We start from the raw sequence: 20393 nt of genomic DNA, 5'->3' as shown, positions 1-20393 counted from the left end.
TAATAATATGCACTAAGATTCATCCATGTCTTTTTCATGGATTGATAGCTTTTTTTTTTTTTTGGAATAATGTCTGGATAAACTAGTTTATCAGTTTATTCACCTACTGAAGGACATCTTGGTTGCTTCCAAGTTTTGGCAGTTATGAATAAAATTGGTCTCTTCTAAGTTTTAACTGACTTATGACTGTCCTTACTAAAAAGTGTATGTGGGATCCCTGGGTGGCACAGTGGTTTAGTGCCTGCCTTTGGCCCAGGGCACGATCCTGGAGACCCGGGATCGAATCCCACATCGGGCTCCTGGTGCCTGCTTCTCCCTCTGCCTGTGTCTCTGCCTCTCTCTCTCTCTGTGACTATCATAAATAAATAAATAAATAAATAAATAAATAAATAAATAAATAAATAAATAAATAAGAAGTGTATGTATTTGGAGCACAGTTGAGCTTCTTTCACTCTGAGCAATTGATACAGGATAACTTTGAAGTTGAGTTTCTTTTCTTTCTTTTTTTAAAGATTTTTTTTTTATTTGAGAGAAAGAGACGATGTATGTATGCGAGTGGGGGAGGGACGGGAGTCGGGGGAGGAGAGAATCCCAAGCCGGCTCCCTGGTGAGTGTGAAGCCCTGCCTGGCTCAGTGCCAGGACCCAGAGATCATGCCCTGAGCTGAAAGCAAGAGTTAGATTAGATGCTTAACTGACTGAGCTACCCAGGAGCCCCATAAAGTTAAGTTTCTAATCTAAAGGATGATATAACCTATTGACAGCAATATATATTTTTAAATATAATTGCTTGAACTTTTATAGATTTAAGTTTTTTTTTAAATGCATGCAGAGCTAACTACTATTTTCTTATAGGCATTTTCTCCCTTGATCCCACAATCCTTCTCCTCTCCCCCTTTGCCTTCTGATTCTACTAATGGTTGAGTTTTTTCTGGCATTCTGTCTCTTGCTTCCATGGCAGCCTTACTTTTTTCTGTTCTTTAGTCTCTATTTACCTTCCTCCAGTTCTCCTAATACTCCTCTACTCAACTTGTTCTTTGCTTTCGAATGCCATTTCCAGACCAGAGTTTTTCAAACTTGCCAGATCCTAAGAATAATCTGGGGTTGCTGATTCCAAACACATATTTAGAATCTCAGGTTCTTCTCTTGGAAATTCTGATTAGGTCTGGAGTGAGGCCTGCGATAAGTATGTCAAGTGATTCAAATCCTGTGATCAGGCAAATTTAAGAAACTTTGGACATATATTCCATCCAGCATTACTGTGTTTTCCTTCATCTGACCTGTAGATCATCCTTTTAGAATTTCATAGAAATCATAAACTATGGGCTCTTAGAAATAATCTTGTCTAACCTCTACAAAGTACAAATGTTTTAGAAAATCACTTTTGGGTTGGTAATTATTCAGGAGCTTGTCTCCTCCTAAGGTTTCATAAACCTGCCAGTGGGTACTCAACATTGTCTGGGAAGCTTGCGGCTTTTCTTTGGTCAACCTGCTTGTTCTTCATGAAGACTATTCACACTTTTTATCTGCGTACATCTTTTCTGCCTTCCCTCCTGTTAAAATAGAAAAAAAATCCCACCTCTTCCTCAAAAGCGAATCTTTCACCTCTGTTCTAGATTTCCATTCCTCACTTGAAGATTGTTACAAAATATACACAAAATTACTGTGTAACTATTTTTAGGTATATAATTTGTTGGCATTAAGTGCTTTCACAATGTTATATAGCCATAACCATTATCCATTTCTAGAACTTTTTCATCATTTGAAACAAAAACTGTACCCACTTGCTTAGGTTCTTTACCCACTCGCACCCTTTTAATCTTTCCCTCTCCATTTTCACATAAAATGCAAATTAAGTGAATTCTTTATGTTTCCTTCATTTATAATAAAACACTAAGCTTTTTCTTTCTCCCCAGAAATAAATCTTTCGGGATCCCTGGGTGGCGCAGCAGTTTAGCGCCTGCCTTTGGCCCAGGGCGCGATCCTGGAGACCCGGGATCGAATCCCATGTCGTGCTCCCGGTGCATGGAGCCTGCTTCTCCCTCTGCCTGTGTCTCTGCCTCTCTCTCTCTCTCTCTCTCTCTCTCTCTCTCTCTCTCTCTCTCTGTGTGTGTGTGTGTGTGACTATCATAAATAAATAAAAATTAAAAAATAAAAAAATAAAAAATAAAAAAAAAGAAATAAATCTTTCTTCTGAATTTGTGGTTCATTATTTCTATGCATCTTCTAATATTTTGCTGTGCATATGTGAACATATAAACTACATAAAACTGTTTTGTGTGATTTAACATTTTATAAATAGTATTTTGCATGTATCATTCTACAAATTGCTTTGGTTCAACATTGCTTCAGAGGATTATGTTGATACATATAGTTAGTTCATTCATTTTATTTTTTTAATTTTAATTTTAATTTTTTTAAATTTTTATTTACTTATGATAGTCACAGAGAGAGAGAGAGAGGCAGAGACACAGGCAGAGGGAGAAGCAGTCTCCATGCACCGGAAGCCCGATGTGGGATTCGGTCCCGGGTCTCCAGGATCGCGCCCTGGGCCAAAGGCAGGCGCTAAACCGCTGCACCACCCAGGGATCCCAGTTCATTCATTTTAACAGCTATATTTGGTATTTTGCTGTGTGATTATATCACTATTTTCCTGTTGTACATTTGGGTTGTTTACAGTTTGGTAATATCACAGTGTAGAGGGGCGACTCAGTGGCTCAGTCAGTTACGCATCTGCCTTTAGCTCAGGACATGATCTCAGAGTCCTGGGATCAAGCCCCACATGGGGCTCCCTGCTCAGTGGGGAGCCAGTTTCTTCCTCTCCTCCCTGCTTGTGCTCTCTTGCTATATCTGTCACTATCTCTGTCTCTCTCTCAAAAAAGTTTTTTATGTATGTGTGTATGTATGTATGTATGTATGTATGTATGTATGTCCTGTATATATCCCATGTATGTCCTTGGATTTCTATTTGCCTTTTACTCGCATCACGGGATTCCATGACTCTTCTGTTGACTGAATTCAGTGACTCAAATGATACTTCACATGTCTAAAGTCTTTATCCTACCATTACATTTTTTGGTAGTTCAGATAGGTGTGGCATTCTAGGTTGGAGATCATTTTCTTGAGATCTATAAAAGTGCATTACTCCAGTGTATTAAGCTTCTAGTGTTGCTATTGAGAAATCCAGTATCATGGTGATTCCTGATGTTTTTAGGTGTTTCTCTCTCTCTCTCTCTCTCTCTCTCTCTCTCTGGAAACTTATTTTAAAATCTCTTTCCTAAAAAAAAAAAAAAAAAAAAATCTCTTTCCTGCAGAATTTCAGAATACTGAGGATAATGTTCCTTGAGTTTTTTTTCTTTAATTGGGTTTCCTTTTTTTAATTTACTGTGAAACATTTCAGACATACATAGAGGTATAAAGAATAAACAGCTTGGCCTAAGAAATAATTATCAGTACAACTGAAGACCACCTCCAACCCACATGATTTTCTCAGATTTCATTGGTATGAGTCCTTTTATATTCACTCTGATGAATATTTCTCATTCTGAAAATGCATATCCTCTTGTTTGGGTAAGTTTTCTTGTTTTCTTTGTTAATTTCCTTACCTCACTGTTCACTGTTCTCTTTTCCTGAGACTTTTATTAGGCCTTCTGACTGAACCTATGAATTTTTCCTATCATTCCTTTTAGTTTTCTTTCTTTTTGTTCTACTTTCTGGAAAGATTTAACTATCATCTTTTCCTCCTGTTGATTTATTTTAGCTGTAATGTTTTGAATTTAAGACCTTGGGTTTTTTTTTTTAATTTAAATAACTTATTGTTTCATGGATGCAATATCATCTTTCATCTCTTTGATGGTATTAATACTGGTTTAGAAATTTTCTTGTTTCATCAAGTTCTTTTTTGTTTTAATCTTATGTGTTTTCTTCAAATGTCTGGTGATATGTTTGTATTGAAACATGTGTTAGTATAAAACTGATTAGAAACTGTGGACATATGACTGGGATTGGCCATTTGATGACTGGGTAGGGAATCTGGCCATATTGTAAGAAAAGCTCCAGGTATCAACATTTAGAGTTCTTTTCTCTGTGGCTTTTAATTTCTACAGCTAAGACTACCATATTTTTTGCCAGGGGAGTAGAGTAGGTTATTTCTCTGCTAGAATTCTTGGAGCTGAACTATGGAAGTAGGTAGATCATTGTTGAATATAGGGAATTTTACTTAATTGTTTGTTGTCAGTATAATGGCCCTCTTTCCTATTTGTGCCTGGTATCTTTGTTTCCATAGTATCTTTGGTTCATTTTCTCCTCAAGGTAGGGCAAGAGTGTAGAATAGGACAGGTGGTGGAGAACATGAGCAGAGGGGTCTAACTAATTCTTATACAAATTGTAAACCCATCTCCCCAGTTTTCAGTTTTATGCTTTGTTTCCCACCTTCTACTTAGCCTTTCTCTGATTCTGTAGCACAAACTGATTATCTTCTGTATAGGAATTCAGTATTCAAAGTTCAATCTGCTAATTTCCGTATACATTTTTTCCCTTGTGAAAAATGGTTTGCTAGCTTGTATCTGTCATTTTTTTTACTTCTGTTCTCTTTGAGCTTCTGGGATTTATAACCTTTCTGTTTTACTCTCGAGTGGATTTTGAGAAGGAATAGACCTAAATCTTTTGTTCTGTCTGCCATGTTTAAATAGCAGCCCTTTCACCTTTATCAGATTCTTTGCATTAAGACATCACACAAAAGAAGACTTAGATGGAAAGATATATTTTTGGATTAAGAAGAACCAACCTCAAAATGATAAAAAAAAAAAAAAGGGAAAGCAGTGGTAGAGGAGTACCCTATCAGATATCAATACATTCTAAAGATTTAATGATTAAGTGTATATTAGTTTATGAACATTATTCAGTGAAACAGAAAAGTCTAGAAATAGGCCCAAATACATACAGGCATTTGATACATAAAAATTATAGTATCTCAAATCATTGATGGTAGAGAGATAACAGTGTTGGGACATCAGGTATTTATCTAGAATTCATATTAGTATTTATATCCCTAGATACCAAGATACATTCTGAATGACATTAAAGATTTAAATGTAGAAGATGGATTAATGGAAGAATTCTTTCATAACTTTGTAGGTCTTTCTGACTACTACCAAAACAAAACAAAAATCACTGTCAATAGTCAAAAGACAAGTTGTGAAAAATTATAAACAATTCATATCGCTGACAGAGGATTAACTTTCCTAAATCATTAAGGGTTCTAGAAGTAGATAAGAGAAAGAAATACTAGTAGCCCAATTTAAATATAAGCAAGCATTGTGAATGGGTTGTTCACAAAAAAAGAAATACAAAGAGCACTTTCTCTTACGTGAAAAGATACAAAGCTTCATTCCTAAGAAAGTGATATTAGAATTACTTAAGAAGGTAGTTTTTACTTACCAATTAATAAAAATCCAAAAGTCTGATAACATTAGTGAGGCTGTGGGGCAATACATACCTTCTTAGAGTGCTGGGCAGGAATGAAAGTTTATACAGCCCTATTGAGGGTTGCTCAGTCTTTCCATTTAAAGAATTCTCTCAATCTTATTTTCTCCTCTCACTACCAACCCCAGCTCTTTGAACTATATATGTTCTGTAGCCAATGACTAGGATTTATATCCCCAGTCTAAACCACATGATTTTAGACCCAGCTGTTCTCTTAACATACCCACTTGGGGTGTTTTATAGGTACTTGGTGTTAGTCCCTATTGCTCCTGTAACAAATTACCATAAAGATAGTGCCTTAAAGCAGTACAAACTTATAGGTTCTTACAGTTCTGAAGGCTCTGAAGGAGCTTTGTTGGTTTTTTGCCTGTTTTAGCTTCTAGTAGCCATGTATTTTTCCTAGTTTGTGGCCCCTTCCTCCATCTGCAAAGTAAGTCACTCTACCCTCTGCTTCCATTATTTCATCACCACCTCTTCTCTGCAAATCTCCCTGTGCTGCCTCCTTATAAGGATGCATGTGATTATAAATAGGGCTCACCTGGATAGAGTAGGCTACTCTCCCCATTTCAAGGTTCCCAATTTATTCACAATTGTAACGTTCTTTTGCCATATAAGGGGATGTTCTCAGATTTCAGGGATTAGGACCTAGATATCCTTGGGGGCCATTATTCAGCCCACCACACACTTGAAGCTCATCATGTTCAGAACTTAAGATAACACCTTCCCACCCAAACCTGGTGGTCCCCCAGTAGAAAGAGTGGTTTCTATATCTCATTGCAAAGGTCAGAACCTGGGAGACATCTTTGGGTACTTTTTTCTCTGCTCTATCATATCCAGTCTGTCTCCAAGTCCTGACAATTTTATCTCTTGGATATTTTTCAAATATATATATTTTTTTATCTTTTTCTAATCATCTCCACCGTTACTAGTTTATCATTTCTTATTTGGAATATTACAGAAGCCTAAGTCTCTTTCAGCACCCCTCTGAGAAAATGAAACAAATACCAAGCCCTCTCTGCTCTAAAAAGACAAAGGCAAATCGATAGCTTTCCTTTTACTACTTTAGATCTTTTAGTGATTTCACAAATCTTTAATGTAGTCTTCAAGGCTCTCCATAATCCAGCTACAGCTCATTTGTCCAGCCTCATCCTTATTTCTTTCTTTTGCTTTGTGTGTTTAGCATCATTAGCTTTCTTTTAGACCTTGGAAAGGGCGATTCTTAAGGGATTTTGTTTTCTTTAAACTTGTTTTACAGATTTTAACTCAGTTACTTCAAGGAACACTGTATTCTCTAGATCAGGATCCCTTGTTCTCTTCTACAGTGTCTTATTCCATTCTGAGGATTCATCACAGTTTATAATTAAATTTTCTTTTAGATTAGTGTCTGCGTCTCCCTACTAGACTGTTAGCTTCCAGGGGCCAAGAGTGGGTCTGGTTTGCTATATCTGTGGTTAGGACAGTGTCTGACATGTAATATGTAGTAAACTTTCATTAAATGAATGATAACTTTCTCACAATTCCTGTTTTCTATTTAAAGTTATATAAATCTACTCTTCTTCAGTCTTTTCAAGTTAAATAATTTCTTCACTCTTTTTCCAGTTTACATGATTTTCAAGTCACTAATCATCTTAATTGTTCCCTTTGCATGTGCTCTAGTTACATACTTTTTAAAGCCCCAAGCGGGGAACTAATACTCCAGATGTCATTTGTGCAGTACCGAGTATTGTCTCCTTTAGTACAGAAAGTATAGGCATACCTTGGGGGTATTGTGGTTTTGGTTCCAGACCACCACAATAAAGCAAGTCCAATGAATTTTTTGGTTTCCCAGTGCATATAAACGTTATATGTGCACTATACTGTTACAGTCTATTAAGTGGGCAGTAGCAGTATGTCTAAAGAAACAGTGCAAATTCTTTAATTTAAAATGACTCTATTGGGGATCCCTGGGTGGCGCAGCGGTTTGGCGCCTGCCTTTGGCCCAGGGCGCGATCCTGGAGACCCGGGATCGAATCCCACGTCAGGCTCCTGGTGCATGGAGCCTGCTTCTCCCTCTGCCTGTGTCTCTGCCTCTCTCTCTCCCTGTGTGACTATCATAAATAAATAAAGAAAAAAAATTAAAAAAAATAAAATGACTCTATTGCTAAAAAATGCTAATAACTACCATCATCTGTGCTTTTGGCAGGTCAGTCTTTTTTGCTGGTGGAGGGTCTTGCTCAGTGTTGATGGCTGCTGACTGATCAAGGTGGTGGCTGCTGAAGGTTGGGTGGCTGTGGCAGTTTCTTAAGACAGCAATGAAGTTTGCCACATTGATTGACTCTTTCACAAACAATATCTCTGTAGCATGTGATGCTGTTTGATAGCATTTTATCCATGTAGAACTTCTTTCACAATTGGAGTTAGTCCTCTCAAATCCTGTTGCTGTTTTATGTTTATGTGATATTCTGAATCCTTTGTTGTCATTTCAACAATCTTCATAGCATCTTGGCCAGGAGTAGATTCCATCTCAAGAAACCACTTTTTCTTTCTTTCTTTCTTTCTTTCTTTCTTTCTTTCTTTCTTTCTTTCTTTCTTTCTTTCTTTCTTTCTTTCTTTCTTTCTTTCTTTCTTTCTTTTTTTTTTTTTTTGCTTATCCATCAGAAACAGCTCATTACCTGCTAAAGTGTTACCATGATATTGCAGCAAAATCTATTCCCATCTTCAGGCTCTAATTCTAATCCTATCGAGTTCACTTGCTGTTTCCACCACACCTGCAGTTACTGACTCCACTGAAGTCTCAAACCCCTCAAAGTCATTCATGAGTATTGGTTTCAACTTCTTCCAGACTCCAGTTAATATTGATATTTTGACCTCTTCCTGTGAATCACGAATGTTCTTAATGGCATTGGGGATGGTAAATCCTTTCCTGAAGGTTTTCCATTTACTTTGCCCAGACCCATCAGAGGAATCACTATTTCTGGCAGCTGTATATAGCCTTACAAATAAAGACTTGAAAATTGAAATGACTCCTTGATCCATGGGCTGCAGAGTAGATGTTGTGTTGGCAGGCATGTAAACAATATTAATCTCATTGTACATTTCCATCAGCGCTCTGGTAACCAGGTGCATGGTCAGTGAGCAGTTATGTTTTGAAAGGAATCTTTTTTTCTGAGCAGTAGGTCTCAACAGTGGGCTTAAAATATTCAGTAAACCATGTTTTGTAAGCAGCTGTGCTGTTATCCAGGCTTTGTTGTTCCATTTACAGAGCATAGGCAGAATAGGTTTAGCGTAGTTCTTAAGGGTCCTAGGATTTTTGGAATGGTAAATGAGCTTTGGTTTCAAGTTAGAGTCACCAACTGCATTATCCTCTGATAAGAGAGTCAGCCTGTCCCTTGAAGCTTTGAAGCCAGGCACTGACCTCTAGCTATGAAAGTCCTAGATGGCATCCTCTTTTAATATAAGGCTATTTTTTACTACATTGAAAATGTAGTAAATCTGTTGTTTAGTGTAGGCATCTTCATTAATTATCTTAGTTAGATCTTCTGTATAATTTGCTGCAGCTTCTGCATCAGCACTTGCTGCTTCACCTTGCACTTTCCTGTTATGGATATGGAGTCTTTCCTTAAATCTCATGAACCAACCTCTGTTACTTCAGACTTTCTTCTGCAACTTCCTCACCTTTCTCAACCTTCAGAGAATTGATGAGTTGGGGCTTGCTCTGAATTGGGCTTTGGCTTAAAGGAATGTAGTGGCTGCTTTGATTTATCTAGACCACTAAAACTTTCTTTATATCAGAGATAAAGCTCTCTTTCTTATCATTTGTGTGTTTCACAGTGGTGGAACTTTCAGTTACCTCCAGGAAATTTTCCTTTATTCACAACTTGGCTGTTTGGTGCAAGAGACCTAGTTTTTGGCATGCCTTACTCACTAAACTTAATCATTTCTGACTTTTGATTTAAAACAAGAGACATGTGACTCTTTATTTCACTTAAACAGACCACTGTAGGGTTATTAAGTGGCCTAATTTCAGTTTTGCTGTGTCTTAGGGAATAGGGCCTAAGCTTGAGGAGGAGGGAAAGAGATGGGGGGACAGCCAGTCAGTAAGAGCAGTCTGTACACATGCAGTTTTTATTGATTTAAGTTCACTGTCTTATGTGGGCATGGTTCGTGGTGTCCCAAAACAATTACAGGTAGTAACATCAAAGAGCACTGATCATCATAACAAATACAATAATAATAAAAAAAAGTTTGAAATACTGTGAGAATTACCAAAATGTGACACACAGACTCATATTATCCCTGAAAGCATGCTATTCCTAGAACTGGTATGGAAGTTTAATTAATCTGCTTTAATTGTTTTATGGTGCTTGGCTCAGAAAGGTTAGAATAGTGATTATTAGAAAAGCTTTTCTAGGGCAGCCCTGGTGGCGCAGCGGTTTAGCGCCACCTGCAGCCCGGGGTGTGATCCTGGAGACCCGGGATTGAGTCCCACATTGGGCTCCCTGCATGTAGCCTGCTTCTCCCTCTGCCTGTGACTCTGCCTCTCTCCCTCTCTCTCTCTCTCTCTATGAATGAATAAATAAAATCTTTAAAAAAAAGAAAAGCTTTTCTACTTCCCCTTATTTCCTTTTTTAAAGATTTTATTTATTTATTCATGAGAGAGAGGCAGAGACATAGGCAGAGGGAGAAGCAGGCTCTCTGCAGGAGCCCAGTGTGGGACTCGATTCCAGACCCCAGGATCACACCCTGAGTCAAAGGCAGACACTCAACTCCTGAGCCACCCAGGCGTCCCTATTTCCCCTTATTTCTGTATTCCATGATCTTTCCCAGTCTGCCTCCTCTGGCTTTGCATAGCATGATGATCATACAAATGAATAGAAAGTAAATCATACAAATATACGCAAGGTAACTTTTGTTGTGGGTAGTTGCTGCTTCGTGATTGTATAAGGTTTTCTTGAGAAAGATTTATAAGGAATTAAGAAATCTGACATTTGAGAATAAGAACTAAGACCTTTTTTCTGTGTGTATTGTATATGAATAGAAGTGCTATTAAATTGTCTACAGAAGAAAAATAGTAGGTTCTAAAAATGCTGCTAGGGAACTAAGAGTAAAGAACTGTGTAAGAAATACTAGATGGTGGGGGAGGGTCGCCTGGATGGCTCAGTCAGTTAAGCATCTGCCTTTGGCTCAGGTCATGATCCTGGAGTCCCAGGATCAAGCCCTGCATTGAGCTCCCTGCTCAATGGGGAGTCTACTTCTCTCTCTCCCTCTGCCCCCTCCCCTTGCTTGTGTTTGTTTTCTTTCTTGCTCGCGCACTCTCAAATAAATAAAATCTTTTACAAAAAATACTAAATGGTTGTTTGTGCCTTGAATTGAGGCAAAATTAGTAGTATTTTAGACAATTGAATCTCTTTTTAAAGATTTCTTTATTTATTTGAGAGAGAGAGAGAGTTTGCCTGTGTGGAAGGGGAGGGGCAGGCAGACAGAGAAGGAGAGAGTACATCTCAAGAAGACTCCCCCCCTGGGGATCCCTGGGTGGCGCAGCGGTTTGGCGCCTGCCTTTGGCCCAGGGCGCGATCCTGGAGACCCGGGATCGAATCCCATGTCGGGCTCCCGGTGCATGGAGCCTGCTTCTCCCTCTGCCTGTGTCTCTGCCTCTCTCTCTCTATCTGTGTGTGACTATCATAAATAAACAAAAAAAAAAAAAGAAGAAAAAAGAAAAAAGAAGACTCCCCCCCCCCCCCTGGCTGCGGAGCCTGACTCTGAGATCATGACCTGAGCTGAAATCAAGAGTTGGTTGCATAACCAATCGAGCACCAGGCACCCCCCTCATCTGTACCTTAACTAAGGTAGAGAATGCTTGGTTACTGATCCAAGGTGGAAGTTCTGGTTAGAATTAAGCATTTATAGTCTAGTCATCTGTATGCATGGATCCATCTTGACCCTTGAGAAACATTCATTTGAAATTGGAGGTGGGACTACAAGAAAATACAAGAAATGACTTAGAAGAATAATATCAGATTGTTTTGAATTGGTAGATTCCATTTATTGTTTTTTTTTTAATTTTTAATTTAAATTCCAGTTAGTTAACATACAGTGTAATAGAAGTTTCAGGGCTACTAATAGATTCCATTTGAATGCTAGGATTCCTTGGGCTATGAATTGGTATAAAATATGCCCTAAATTCACTAGAGAGTTGATATAAAGAAAATGTCAAAAAAAATATGTCTAAGTGCTTACAGATAACATTAGATTTCAGAAAAGGAAAAGATCATGAAGGGTGACCAGGAAGACTTCCAGAAGAAAAGTCTTGAACTGATCTTTGAAAGATAAGATTTGTGTTGGCAAAAAAGAGAACATTCCAAGTAGGGCTGGTTTAAGAGAAAAATCTTTGCAGGTGGGAGTATGTTTGGCATAAGTTGGGTAGACAAAAAGATCAGTTTGCCTAGGGTAGAGGATCTTATATTCAAGTAATTAAGGGAGGTTGGGTTTGGTAGCAATCAGCCTGGTATTGGCCTGATGTGAAAGTTTTTCATTAGGGACTGCAAAATGGATATGGAAGATTAATCTGACCATGGTCCCTTTTTTTCTTTTTGTTCCTTTGCCCTGCCAATTTTTCCTGCTTATTTACCTTTTTTTTTTTTTTTTTTTGCCTAAATATCACTTTAGAGTGTTTACAAAAATCATCATTCTCAGAGAAGTTTAAGTGTATCTTAGTGTCTTCAATGTTTCTTTGAGATATTGGGATCATAGATTAGCTTGCTCTTTGAAATTTCTGTTTGTGGCACTTATCAGATTAATGTGTTTGTCAGTGTGCTAGGGCACCGTTCTCTAACTACGAACTTTATACAAGGTACTGACTATTGAGTTTTTAGTATGTAGAAGAAATAGCAACATTGGAAACAATATTCTAATTCTTATATTGTAGTGTACTTCAGTCCTTTCTCTCCCCTCTTTCATTTTTATCTCAGGTCAACAGGACATACTGCTGTGGCACCTACCGAGCAGGTCCCATGCGGCAGATAAGTCTTGTTGGAGCAGTAGATGAAGAAGTTGGTGATTATTTCCCAGAGTTCCTTGATATGTTAGAAGAATCACCATTTCTGAAAGTGAGTGTTAATTCCAGTTATTAGAGTTCTGATCATTACTTTAGTGGACACTTTCTATTAAAAAATATTAATATTAAGTTAATCTTTTCTATTAAAATTAAATTTTCTCCAGTGTTTTAAATAGAAATGTTTAGAATAATTAACTTCAGTTACTCTTTCTTTACATATAAACTATTATATAGCATTTATTTCTTCATATACATATACAAAGTAAACTTCCTAGAGCTTTCTTTTGGTTTTGGGTTAACTTGTAAATAGTAAAAAAAACAACAACAACAACAAAAAAATTTTAATGTGAATCATTCTTCTGACTTCTAGATGACTTTGCCCTGGGGTACACTTTCCAGCCTCCGACTCCAGTGTAGGTCCCAGAGTGATGATGGGCCAATCATGTGGGTAAGGCCAGGAGAGCAGATGATCCCTACAGCAGATATGCCAAAGTCACCCTTCAAAAGACGACGGTAAACATTTATTTTTCCCAAATAAGCAAAAGCACTTTTTAAGAGTTTCGTTGGTTATAAAAATGATTGAGACCTGAGCAGTTTGAAAAACCATTTGTCTAGATTATTTGAAGAGCTGTCTTAAGGAATCTTCAGTGATCAGTTTCTTAGTCCAGTCCACTCATTACTTGGTCATCAGAGTGAGGCATCCTTCTAAAAAAACAAATTTAATTTTTACCTATTTTCTTAAAACCTGGATCCTACCTGCCTGCAAGATAAAAGTCCAAACTTCTTTGTGTGGCTACAAGGATCTTTCATAATCTGGTTGTATTTCTAGCTAGATCTGTTTCTATTCCAGCCTTGAAGAATTTAGTTTTCAAACTATGGTCTTTCACAGCTTTGTAAGTACTATTCTTTTCACTTGGAATGGCATCTCCTCCCCCATCTTCCTCTCTACCTGACAAACTCTTAATACATTTTCAAAACTAAACTTGGATGTCACTTCCTTTGTGAAGCTTTTCTTTGTTTCCATACACAATTAATTGTTTCCTTCTCTGTGTTCACACAGCATTCTGTTCTTTAATGATCTGTTTACATATTTTTGTTTTTTACTAAATTTTGAGCTGTGAGGACAGTGATTGTTTTATTCTCAGTCTCCATGACCCATAGTTGGCGATCAGTGTTTGCTGAATGAAACCAATAATGTAGATTTCCTATAGTCATTCATACTGGGCTAACATATTTAGTATTTCAGATACTTAAAACAGATATAGATTGATTTATTCTAGTACTATGAAAAATCTCATTTAATGAGACTGAAAATGATTTATATTTGCTTAGAGTATGGAAATAACAACCCCAAATAAGTATCCAGAAGTGAGATTTGTTTATTTATTTTAAAAAGATTTTATTTATTTATTAGTGTGAGAAAGAGAGCACCATCGGGGGGAGGGCAGAGGGAAGTGGGAAAAGCAGGCTCTCCCACTGAGAGGGAACCTGACACAGGGCTGGATCCCAGGAGCCTGGGATCACATGACCTGGGTCAAAGGCTGATAGATGCTTAACTGACTGAGCGCCACTCAGGCACTCTCAGAAGTGAATTTTAATGGAGTAGTCTAGCCCTTACGTTAAAGCTTATAGGGGAATGATGCTAAAGCTAAGTATGGAATAACCTTAGGTACTTGAGATACTGCATGAAAATATTTGGTAAAAACTATATATATATGAATATAAGATGGTGGCATGGTGGAAGCTGGCAGTAAACTACTGCACATTGCTTAGAACATGGCAGTTGTTTTTGTTTTGTTTTGTTTTTAATTTTTATTTATTTATGATAGTCACAGGGAGAGAGAGAGAGAGGCAGAGACACAGGCAGAGGGAGAAGCAGGCTCCATGCACCGGGAGCCCGATGTGGGATTCGATTCCATGTCTCCAGGATTGCGCCCTGGGCCAAAGGCAGGCGCCAAACCGCTGCGCCACCCAGGGATCCTGACCATGGCAGTTGTATATCATGATGATTAGTCTGGAAATCCTAAATTCTTAAGTACTGTATACAATTTTTGTTCTATAATCTTTCCAGAAAGGATATGACCATTATTTCCTGATTATTATAAGGTTTTAGAAAAATCAAATAATAGAAAATAGTAAAAAGGCAAAAAATACCCATAATCCCACCTATTTAGGCATATTCACCTTTCAAATTTTAGTCTGTATTATACTCCTAAACTTTATACATAGATGAACTCCTTCTTTATGTGATGTTTACTTTAAAACTTGGTGGTTTTTTTAATCCCTTAAATTTAATGTGTTATATTAAGATACAGCTATATCATCATTTTTAAATGACTGTGTTGTTCTCACTGAATGGTTGTATCAAGATTTACTTAACCAGTTCTTTCTTAGTGTAAATTTCTTTGTTTTTCAGTGTAAATAGAATTTTGACAAACATGACAGTGGTCTGCTGGACAGGGCCATTCTTAGCCTCCCAATTCCACATTGAATGAGGTCACGTTAGTTGCTTGAAATTGGCCATGTTGGGAGTATTTATACCACAGAAATAAGCAAATCAGCTACAATCAGCCATCTCCTGAAGCTGGTTGTAGAAATGTATAACACATCACTGATTGCTGGCAGGTTGGTGGGTAGGTAGGTAGATATATGTATCTTTATTCATATACATGTTTATTTTCTTAGTAGAAATTTTAAAGATGCGGAGTATATACACATTTCTAATTGATCCAGAAGTATACCAATTTATACTTCCACCCAAATAGTAAGATATAAGATAGTACCTTTTCCCCATACCCTCCGTTAACTTTTTTTTTAACTTTGTGATCTGATGGGCAGAGATGTCTTGTTTTAATTAGTTTTTCTTTGAGGAGTTTGTATTTCTTCTTTTGTGATTCCCTTTTCATTTCACCCATATATTTACTAGGCTGTTTTTCATTTAAAATTCTCTTTTTATGACTGTACATTTTTTTATGTTGCAATTTTTCTCATTTTTTTTTCTTTCAGCTTCAGTTTTTTCTTTACTCAAAAAAAAATTTTCTTCCTTGGTTTATTTTTCTTTACTCACAGATTTTTATGTGTTGTCAGATCTGTTTTTTTTCCTGAGGTTTCTCTCCTAGTGGCAGACTTAGAATCACCTTCTCTCATTCAGTATTACAAAATATTCATTTCCATTTTCTCCTAGTACTTTGATGATTTCAGTATTTACATGTTTTATTTACCTGGTATTGATTTCAGGACAGGGGGAGACATTCATCATGTTTTCCAAGTAGTTAAGCAGCTGTACCAACCTCATTTACTTAATAATTTACCTTTTCTCCACTTACCTGAGAGGCTATCAAATTTTATTTTTATTGGGGTTAAATATTCTTAAGTGAGGCATTCAAAAGACTGAATTAGAGTGAATAAATCAGAACTGAAACACTAATGTCATCTTTTTATGTTAATGAGAACTTTTTATTGCTGAAAACTGTAGAATTGATGTGAGAAGCTGTCTAGCTATCAAGGACACTGCTAATGGAGATGATCTTTGAATTTATGGACTTTAAAGTTAAATACATGCATAGAGTTTTAAAAAGTCAAATGGTACAGTAGGGTTTGTAATGAAAAATCCTGGCCACCTTTCCGTTCAGAGACTTACCCTTTTTTACCAAGGGCAAAAACCATTTCTGTTTTCAGTGCCTTTTGTTTTAAGACTGTGGCAGGAAATTTGTCAGTTTCATGGTATGATAGATAGGGACTCCTTCCTGTTCTCCAAACAGTTAAATGATCCTTTCTTTACCTTCTTCCTCCCCTTTCAGCTTTTTGTCAGCTGTGCTTCTACATTTTTAAGATGAATTCACATTCTGCTTTAAAACCACAATTAGGTTTTATATGCATTGTCAATAGGTATATTCTACAATTTGAAAGTCAGTAAATGGCATTTATAATAATATGGGAAGATAAGTTTACTGCAGACCTAACCAGTAAACTAAAAATTTCTAAAGTTGCAGTGTTAACACTCAAAGGGATAATATACAAAAGGATCTTTCTTTTCTGTATTTCACCTAGATATTGAAAATCATGCCACATTATATTCTCATGTTTGGATTATGCTGTTTTAAAACCAAAATTATTCTATTTTTCCTGCAGTTTCTGATTTACGCCTCTTTTGAAGGGGGGGACATGTACTTTTCTTGACCATAGTCCTCATATTTTGTATTCTCCTTTTTGCTCCAAATCTTTTTTTCTAAAATCATACTTTCTACTTCTCTATGACTATGACTTTGGCTTTTTTTTTTTTTTAATATTGTTAGTTATCTTGGATTCTGTGGCTTTATCATATCCTCAGGTATCCAGAACTTTAATCATACTGTCTACTCTAACATTTCATTGTTTTTTTTTAACCTGGAAATCTTCTGGGGCTCTGTGTTCTCTTCAATGTGAAAAGCTTCATAGTTATCAACCTAGGACTTCCCTCTTAATGCATTTCTACATTAACCTACAGTTGTCGTCTTTCTATGCTTATTTCCTTCTCTTCCTTTACAGCACATTCTCAAGTAATATTCTAACAAAAGGAAAGTATTCTGAGTCATTATATGTCTGAAAATTTCTTTTTCTGTCATTAAATAGGATTGATAGTTTAGCTGGATTCCAGAGGATACATTTTTCCCTTAAAAACTTTTAGCATTACTCCAGTGTCTTCTCTTATGTAATATTGTTTATGAGAAGTCTTAATGCCAGTGTAATTTTGGGGTTTTTTGGTAGGTAATCTTTTTTTCTTTTCCTCTCTGAAAGCTTAATTTAACAGTGATATCTTTGGGTCTTTTCATTCTTACTCTTCTATTTAATCCTTTTTCTTGTTTGATAGGTCCCTTAAATTTAAAGATTCATGTCTCATTTCGGGGAATTTTTCTTGCTTAATTGCCCTGGTAATCTCTTTGTTTTCTCTGTTATTTCTTTCTGAAACTACTGTTGGTTGAGTAATTGATCTCTCAGTTTGATTATCCTCATATTTTCTATTATCTTTTTGCTTTTCATTTTGGGACATTTAGCCTTTCTTTTGAATTCTTATATTTCAGCATTGTTTATTTTGGTCTTTGTCAGGCTGTAACAGGCTATCTTCATATAGTTGATGATTCTTATATAATATGATTCATTCATATTTAGAAATAAAGCATTGGGCTTACTGAGTGTTCTATTTATATTTTAGTGAGCCTTATCACTAGGTAGGTTTCACTTTAGAGCTAATAGGCATAGAACTGGACCTTAAAGGATATGTCCACATGCCAGAGGATTACATTAGTTCTATTAATATGGTAAGTTCATTGTATTTAGAGAAGAATATGAAGAGGATTTTGTTGTTGTTTTTATGAAAATTTATCAGGATACTTTTGGCTACAAGCAATAAAAATCTTGATTCAAACTGGTTCATAAAATAAATTGTTATCCCATATATCAAGAAGGCCAGAGAACTTGGCTGTAGGTACCGTATATATACGCCAGTGACTCAGTACATTTATCAAGGAATCAGATCTTCTTTTATCTGCTCTGTCATTCTCTTTGCCTGGGCTTTGTACTCACAGTGGCTTTCTTTCTGTACTCATGTTTCTAGGCATCACATATGGATCTGGTTATATGCAATAGAAGAAAAAACTATCTTTTCTTTTACTTCTCTCTTAGGGGCTAGGAAACTTCCCAGAAATCTCCTTAGCAGATTTCCTCTCTTAACTGCTGGCCAGAATCAGTTCATGCCCATTTTTAAATCAGTCTCCAACAAGGGGAATGTGCTTACCAGCGTTTGTCAGGATTCATCAGGATCTACCCCTGAAACTTGTTAATGAGGTCCTTTACGGGATAGGAGGAGATACCTAATGAGAATCAGAGTTCTGTCAGGGAAATAAATATGAGAAATGGATGCTGGGTGGGTCAATTATATTCTTTTCCAGGGGGGTAGATGCCTGACTTCATTTTACTTACAGAGGTGGCAGGTTTATGTGCAGAATTTCACTTTAATTCCCCCTTTCTCAGCCTTCTGTCTATTATCATCATTATACTTGGCTTTTTTTCTTTTTTCTTTGTGTCTTAAGCTTCCCCAAGATCTTTTGGGCAGGCCAGCTGCCTTTTTAGTTGCCATTCCCTTCTTGTATATTCTAGGCTTATGGCTTTCTCTGCTCAGTGTTATTAGTCCAAGACATTAGTAATCATCTTTCAGAAATTTGTTGATACTATTCATTAACTGATTAATTCCTTTGTTGATTCTTATTCATTCCTTTACTATCACCTTTTATTATTATATTTGGAAATTTTTGAGCACATAAAAAAGCAGATGATGATGTAATGAATTATCATATATTCAGTATCAATAGTTATTAGCTCAAAAGTTATTAGTTCATATATTCAGTATCAATAGTTATTAGTTCTGTACTCCTATCCATTTGTGTATCTCCTCTCCCTCACCCCCACCATAATAATTTGAAGCCTTTTACTTTCATTTTAATATAGATATGTACATGCTCAGTTTATCATCTTGAATCAAGTCTAGTGGAATGTTTTGAGAGTTAAGATGAGTCAGAGTAAAGAAACCCACAGCCTTGAACTTTGAATTGTGTTTTCTGTTGCTAGAAAACTAAATTTTATATATTCCAACACTACCTTTGAGCCAAATCAGATACAGCTTCTATATTATCATGACATCCTGAGAGAAGAAGGTAATCACATTAAGCATTATAATATAGTGTGTTAAAATGCTATGAATAAAACCATTAAATCCTTATCAGTCCTGATCTTATTTAAAATTTGATATTTTAGCAGATTTTTTCACCTTATTGCTGTTAATGCTTTCCCCTCCTTTACTTCACAACCAAATCAACCACAGATCAATGAATGAAATTAAAAATCTCCAGTACCTACCTCGGACCAGTGAACCCCGTGAAGTCCTCTTTGAAGACAGGACAAGAGCTCATGCTGACCATGTAGGTCAGGGGTTTGACTGGCAGAGTACGGCTGCTGTTGGGGTTTTGAAAGCTGTCCAGTTTGGTGAATGGTAAGTTAAGGGAACTCACAGCAAGGTTGATTAATGTTGTCTAAGAAAATGTGGACTCAATTTTAAAGGTTGGATACTAACTTTTTTAGAAATTGTGGCTAAAATACACATAACAATTAAAATAAAAAATATTAACCATTTTAAGTGTATATTTCAAAGGTGTTAAGTTTATTTACATTGTTGTGAAGCAGATTTAGAGAATTTTTTTGTCTTGCAAAACTGTAACTGTATACCCATTAGACCGTTATAACCCCACCCCCTATCTCCTCTCTCCCCAGCTCCTGGTAACCTTCATTGTATTTCGTGTTTCTGTGAATTTGACTTTATTTTTTTTTTTTAATTTATTTACGATAGTCATACAGAGAGAGAGAGAGAGGCAGAGACACAGGCAGAGGGAGAAGCAGGCTCCATGCACCGGGAGCCTGACGTGGGATTCGATCCCGGGTCTCCAGGATCGCGCCCTGGGCCAAAGGCAGGTGCCAAACCGCTGCGCCACCCAGGGATCCCCTGAATTTGACTTTAAATACCTCATTTAAGTGGAATCATACAGTAGTTTTTTGTGACTGGCTTTATTTTCATTAGCCTAATATCCTTAGGGTTCATCCATATTGTACCATGTTATTAATTTTCCTCCTTTTGAAGGGTGAATAGTATTCTGTTGTATGTGTATGGCACATTTTGTTGATCTGCATTCATTCATTATTGGACACTTGGGTTGCTTCTACCTTCTGGCTGCTGTCAATAAACAGCTCTTCGTGTTTCTGCTTTCAGTCTTTTGGGTATATACCCAGAAGTGCAATTGCTGGATCATTTGATAATTTTATTTTAAATTTTTGGAGGAACTGCTATACTAT

General features: G+C 36.7%; 1 protein-coding gene across 1 annotated transcript in view; it reads left to right on the top strand.

Annotated features, from left to right (window-relative positions):
* RSBN1 (round spermatid basic protein 1) overlaps nucleotides 1–20393 on the top strand; it is a 45425-nt gene that overhangs the window by 19056 nt on the left and 5976 nt on the right. Inside the window, exons 3-5 of the mRNA XM_055312615.1 lie at nucleotides 12430–12567; nucleotides 12886–13028; nucleotides 19372–19539. Of these exons, the coding sequence (XP_055168590.1) occupies nucleotides 12430–12567; nucleotides 12886–13028; nucleotides 19372–19539 (449 nt within the window). The remainder of the gene's footprint in view (nucleotides 1–12429; nucleotides 12568–12885; nucleotides 13029–19371; nucleotides 19540–20393) is intronic.

Source organism: Nyctereutes procyonoides, unplaced genomic scaffold (genome assembly GCF_905146905.1).
Source record: "Nyctereutes procyonoides isolate TBG_1078 unplaced genomic scaffold, NYPRO_anot_genome, whole genome shotgun sequence".
NCBI lineage: Eukaryota > Metazoa > Chordata > Mammalia > Carnivora > Canidae > Nyctereutes > Nyctereutes procyonoides.
Note: the sequence above shows the minus strand (reverse complement) of the source record. Positions and strands in the feature narration are given on the sequence as shown.